Below are 6,227 nucleotides of genomic sequence, written 5' to 3'. Positions count from 1 at the left end.
TTATACTTTACTATAGTTGCTCTGATGTTCTCTGTATCCCCCAATAGAGCCACTCCGATCCCCCGTCTTTCTCTTATTTGATAATTCCTTTTCTATGTTCACGTATCACTGACTTTCCTGTGAGTTATGTCCGCAGCTGAGGAACTGCTGAAAGACCGAGTCAAGAAAACCTCCGAGACGGGTCAGTACTGGGTCACCTGATTAGTACCATGATTAGAATCTGTACCAGCAGGGGGCGCTGACTTTCTTTTTGTTTCTTCAGAACTATCGTCTATTCAGGACGGCTATCCCTACCCACCGCCCCTCCCCCGCATCCTGTCACCCCAGACCATGCAGAGTATCCCCCATGTGCAGACCTCGCCCCTTCTTCACCCGCTCATCGGGCAACACATCCTGTCCGTCAGACAGTTCAGCAAGGACCAGGTGAGTCCCCAATGATGCAGCTGTATGAACCAATCGGTGCTTGCTAGGTGTAAAGCTCCACCCCCTAGGAGCATTACATTGCAGTAACTTGCTGTATATTCTTGGATGGGCCCCATATACCAAGCATGGCACAGGTAAAGACAGGTCCACTTTATACATGGCTGAATTGTGTGAAATGATTGGATGGTATCAGGTGACAGATGATGGCGTAGTGTTCATTTTGTGCTTCCTGTCTCTTCCAGATGTCTCACCTGTTCAATGTGGCGCATTCCCTGCGGATGTTGGTGCAGAAGGAGCGCAGTGTGGATCTGCTGAAGGTAACCACGGTCCATGAAGGGCCCCCCCGATGTTCTTGTGTGACATCCAGGGGGCGCTGTGTGCACCTATATACATATAGATCAATATAACCGATTCACTAAAGGATCCTCTGCTGTCTTGGTGCCGGATACCACAGGGTGCCTCCAGTGGGGTCCATTAGCATGCAGCAAGGGGGGCATTAGAAATAAAAGCAGAAATCTGCCCCTCCTAGATAAGGCTAACAATAATGTTGGGTCCCTCTCACCCCTGTCTCCAGGGTAAAGTCATGGCCTCCATGTTTTTTGAGGCCAGTACACGGACCAGCAGTTCCTTTGCGGCGGCCATGCAGCGTCTTGGCGGGTCTGTGCTCACTTTCTCTGAGACGACATCGTCCTCCCAGAAGGGGGAGTCCTTGGCAGATTCTGTGCAGACGATGAGCTGTTACTCGGACGTGTTGGTGGTGAGACACCCGGAGCCGGGAGCAGTGGAGGTAGGTGCACTCGTACTGAGACCCTTCTTCCACCTTTGTTACCCTTGTACTTACCCCGTCCTGTCTGTCCTTTCCTCAGCTGGCTGCCAAACATTGCCGCAAACCTGTCATCAATGCCGGAGATGGGGTAGGGGAGCACCCGACACAGGCCCTGCTGGATATATTCACCATACGAGAAGATATGGTTATAGGTTGGGGGTGGGGGCACATGGGGGGGTGGCACTACTTGCTCCTCTGCAAGCTCTAAAATTAGTTCCCCCACAAACCCCTCCCCCGAACCCTTCCATATCCAGTGCCCCCACCTCTAGAAATGGCCGACTACTTTTTGGGTTTAGGGGTGGAACTGGGCAGCGGCTGTAGAAGTTTTATGTTCCCCTTCCACCTGGCTGGGGATCATCTGATGACCCCCAATACCCTGCTGGGTTCCCAGCATGGTTTATCTTGGTGGTCCCTTTATTGCCCCCTGATGTTTCATCTGCCCTTTCACTCCTCCTTGCTGTCCAGGTTGTGCATTGTCTCCGCCCCTTCTTTTCATTGGGGAGTACCCGGGCTTCAGGGATTCTGTGCCTCCCGATGGATTCATGAAACTTTTATCAGTATGATTGAATAAAGATGAATCCACCGGGTGCACGATCGTCAAATGATATTCACTCCGATATTCACCCTCATACAAATCTCATTCATCAAGCTCCTGTCCAGAATTCACCCAGCTTCAGATACGCCACTTAGTGAATGTTGGGCTGAAATGAGGATTGTCTGTGGTAGATTTCTTTTAGCCTTGGTACCTGGAATATGAAGCCAATCCTTGGGTATGGAAGTCGGGTGATTTGATTGGTGGGAAAATGTCACCTGGAAGGACGGCATTACATTTGTTGGATTGTGATATGTGGGTGAATGGTGGGCACTGGGGTAGTTTTGTGGTGACCCTGGGGTCAGAATGTGAATGTGTCTGTGCCCCCTGTGTATCATTCACATCATCTCTCCCTTAGATCACCATGGTTGGGGATTTGAAGCACGGCCGTACGGTTCACTCCCTGGCCTGTCTCCTCACCCAATACCGCATCAATCTGAGGTATGTCACCCCGCGCAGCCTGAGGATGCCCTCCAACATCATCCATTTTGTGGCTTCCAAAGGAATTAAGCAGGTGAGGGGCCACCTGGGGATGGTGCAAGGGGTGCTGTGCGGGTCCTGGAAGGTCAGAGAGGGTGCTAGAGAAGCTGAGAAGGGAGGTGTTGGGGTGCAGGGAGGGTAGGAGGGAAGGGTATCAGTGGGTGGGGAGGGGTGACCCCCTCCTAGCCCTGTTTCCTCCTTGGCGACCCCCTCTTTGCCGTTTTATCTCTGGTCACCCCTTTTCTCCCCTTTTTCCAGTGCTTTGGCCAGTTTATCCTCACCCCGCACATCATGACCCGGGCTAAGAAGAAGATGGTGGTTATGCACCCAATGCCACGAGTGAATGAGATCAGGTAACTCTGTAGGCTGCTGTGCTAGGCCGGGGTAACACGTGTAGTGCACACGGGTAACATGCAGTTTGCCGGACACATAACATGTCAGGGGGTAGAAATGGAAGCTTGAGTGTTGTGATCCGTGTTGGGACATTTGGTAATTGGTGAATATCTGATTCTGGGGTGAATGTCTGCTGTTTTCACCCTATAATGGGGTAGCAGAGGTGGAGGGTATACCTGGTCTTATTGCCACCTCTTTGTGCATAAGTCTAGAGGAGGGTGACCTATGTGTGCCCTTGGGGGAGGGGTTAGGATCACAACAGGGGTAATGGGAGCTAAGGGGAAGGGCAATGGGGATGACTGGGCAGGGGGGTTATGGGTACTGGAGGGGGCAGAGGGTATTGTAAGTGGAGTTTGTGGGTGGGGGGTATAGGAATTCTGGGTGGATGTGGAGGGCAGCTTGTATAAACCGGGGGTTGGGTTTGGGGGAGGGAATGTAGAATCCGGGGGTGGAGGGGTATGAAGAAGCATTTTTAGGAACTGCTGGATTTTAGCTGGGTCAGGGTTTAGGGTTCTGGGGGTGGAGAAGAAATTAAAGGAAGTAGAGGAGGGGGGTTTGTTTTTAGGGGCTATAGTACCTCGGGGGGATTAAAGGAACTAGAAATGGGTATGGAGGGGGGTTTAGGGGGTGTTGGGAAGGTGCCCAATGACTCCACCTGATTTTCTATTTGTATTACCCTGGGGTAATTTCTCATTTCTATTTCCTGTTTCCTCAGTTTTGAAGTGGACTCGGACCCCCGGGCTGCCTACTTCCGCCAGGCTGAGAATGGAATGTTTGTACGTATGGCACTGCTGGCCACAGTCCTGGGGAAGTACTGAGCCCCCGCCATGGGTACCGGCCCTATGTGGATCTGAGGGACCAAAGAGGAGCTGCAGGCTCCGGATCAGCTACTGGACTCTATAGAATTCCCCAACTAGATGCACTGCCCCCTCTCCTGTAACTCGCCAACGCTTCTCGCTGCTCTATACACGGATTTATGTGGATTGGCTGATGGTTCATTCCCCTGAATGGGGTCACCCCCCCCCCCCCCGAATGGGGTCACCCCCCCATCTGACATTCCTATATTGCTTTGGCCTGGAAATGAATATACGGCTGCAGTAAGTTACCAAACAAGGCTAAACTCCACACCGACCAATCCAGATACACCGGGCATCAGCCAATCACATCGTGCATATTCCACCAGTCGGCTCCACCCTGATATGAAGGTATGGCGGTTGTTGGTGGAGACGGCTGGATATTTGTACAAATCATTCGCTTGTTGTCACTCTTCTCGTGTTCTGATCACTGGGAGAGGGGCCCCTTAGAATCCATTGATGGGGCCCCTCTGCTGCTTTGTAATGCTGATGGAGATGGCGGGGAGCAGTGAAGGGATCAATCTTTTATAATGTGAAGGTTTGGGAATGGCTCGTTTTCTGTTTTTCTAAATAAAGTCAATGAGCACAATGACTCCGCCCCCAACTTTGTGTTGTGGAAGGGGGAGGGGCCTACTATGTGTGATGTGGAATGGGGAGGGGCCTACTCTGTGTGACATGGAATGGGGAGGGGCTGGCTCGTGTTGTGCAACGTGGAGGGGCGGACTCTGTCGTGGGAGGGGGTGGGGCCAAGAATATCCTAGAGCTGGAGGTAAAATGGCAGACAGCCCCTGTACATTACTAGGATTGCAGATTTAAGAGACCCTGTCACCACTGCAGCAAGTTGTCCCCTCCGTTCCATACTTACCATACACATTGGTGTGCACAGGGCCCATAGTTCCCCTTCACTGCCATGACACTGATCATGTGATCATAGGAATGGTGGATTCTCACAGCTGTCATTACTGGGCCGGGGTATCTCCAGGGCAGAAGCGGGTGAGGTTCTGTAGGTCAGAGTGACCTTTGTCATTCATCACACACACCGGTCTCCTTCATGGGGTTTATCTGCCACCCCCTCCCCCCTCTAAAGTGACAGGTTAGTAGTGGGGCCCCTGGCTGTGTTGTGGCTACAATTGGGAGGTTGTCGGGACCCTTATTACATTGCCTGATTGGGGGGGCCCTTATCAGTGTCCCCATGTCGGCCTTCTAACAGTCCAATCAATTGGGGGTTTGAGAGCTCATTGGATTATTATTGGTAATGACTTACAGAAAAGGGGGAACGGGGCATCTGTGGGGCCTCCCAGTGACTTCTGTGGCCCCTGTGGTGTTTCTTCATGAGTGGCTGTATGAGAACAGCCAATCAGTAGTGAGACACTGTCCCCTCTATAACCCCCTCCTTGTGTGAGTGTGGGGTCACCTGTGGCCCTATAGTGTCCCCTGCAGCATTGCCAATAGTAAATGTTGTATGGGGCCCGGGGCTCCTCTCTGTGGGTTGGGCCTGAACTTCACAAAATTCCCATTTAGTTGTCACCAGGACCGGTGTCCCTATTGGAAGAATTACCCTTTAATTAATGGTCACCCCACCCCCTCCTGGTCCTAGTTTTACACCCCTGCTCGTACGGAAGGTGGTGACCACACAACAGGAAGTGGCCCACCCTGGGCCCCAGTAATACCCCAGTCTGTGATGTCACCGCATTTTATCTCAGTAGATAGGACAGGATGAGTGATGTCATCACCAGGAGGGCCACGCCCCATCGAGGGACACCTACAGCCAACAGAAGTAGGTGAGCACACGGACAGGAAGGGGTAACATTGTATCTGTGTCGCCCCGCAGTGGGTGAGGTTGCAGTGTTTTTCCCCAGAAATTTTGTTTTCAGTGCCCCCACTTCCTGGTGTCCCCTGTATTGTGGGGGGTAATCATTCACAGATGGTAAGAAAAGCCTCTGGGGGCCAGGAGAGGTAACAGCTGGGACCACCCCTGAGGATCTCAAAAAGTGCAGGAACACTGCCCCCTGCAGTAAAGGGCAAAACACAGAATTATCCCCCACACTGATACACCGGGGGCAGCTGGATTGTAACGATCTAGCCCGGTGACCCCAATGTCTGCAGGACAGCAGAGCGCTGGTCCAGGGGGGCTGAAAATGGCTGCCAATATCTCAGCACATGCCCCAGCCTGGGTGGCTGCTAAATAGGGCCGGGTGATGCGCCCAGCTAAAAGGGTCCGGGGAGAACACTGGGCTGTCTGGGCGTGGCCCTGTGCTTTGTAGGGGCCGGCTCCTGTGTGCGTGTCGCCCTATGGTGGGAGGGGCTGGCTCCAATAAAGTGGATTAGGACATTTATTGATCACTGGTGACACCAAAGCAGAACAGCAGGGGGCAGCACAAGGTCACGGAATGAGGGCCCCTGGACCCTCCCTAGCCACCAGGAGCCCCAAGTCAGTTCTGCACAGTGACCCAGAGGTGGAAATGTTCATCCTGTGAAATGTTATCCACCCCATAGAATACAATGTACTGTGAACCAGAATCATACAACGATCCCAGAATAGGTGACAACACCGGCCGGGGGCCACAGATAAAACATCCAGAAAGGATCGAAAAATCCCAAAATACAAAATCCTCGTATTGACCGACACGCAACAATCATCATACAACATGCTGCGATA

General features: G+C 52.4%; 1 protein-coding gene and 1 long non-coding RNA gene across 2 annotated transcripts in view; both read left to right on the top strand.

The window, feature by feature from the left end:
• CAD (carbamoyl-phosphate synthetase 2, aspartate transcarbamylase, and dihydroorotase) overlaps positions 1 to 2,463 on the top strand; it is a 26,867-nt gene extending 24,404 nt beyond the window's left edge. Inside the window, 6 exon segments of the mRNA XM_072408513.1 lie at positions 137 to 181; positions 263 to 423; positions 666 to 740; positions 998 to 1,210; positions 1,290 to 1,394; positions 2,200 to 2,463. Of these exon segments, the coding sequence (XP_072264614.1) occupies positions 137 to 181; positions 263 to 423; positions 666 to 740; positions 998 to 1,210; positions 1,290 to 1,394; positions 2,200 to 2,463 (863 nt within the window).
• A 34-nt stretch (positions 2,464 to 2,497) lies between these two features.
• On the top strand, positions 2,498 to 4,160 carry LOC140327931 (uncharacterized). Its single transcript, XR_011920185.1, has 2 exons — positions 2,498 to 2,674; positions 3,430 to 4,160. It is a non-coding gene; the product is annotated as an uncharacterized lncRNA (long non-coding RNA).
• Positions 4,161 to 6,227: the final 2,067 nt, after the last annotated feature.

Source organism: Pyxicephalus adspersus, chromosome 4 (assembly GCF_032062135.1).
Source record: "Pyxicephalus adspersus chromosome 4, UCB_Pads_2.0, whole genome shotgun sequence".
In the NCBI taxonomy this organism is placed as follows: domain Eukaryota; kingdom Metazoa; phylum Chordata; class Amphibia; order Anura; family Pyxicephalidae; genus Pyxicephalus; species Pyxicephalus adspersus.
The sequence above is the reverse complement of the archived record's forward strand: the minus strand, read 5'-3'. Positions and strand labels throughout refer to the sequence as shown.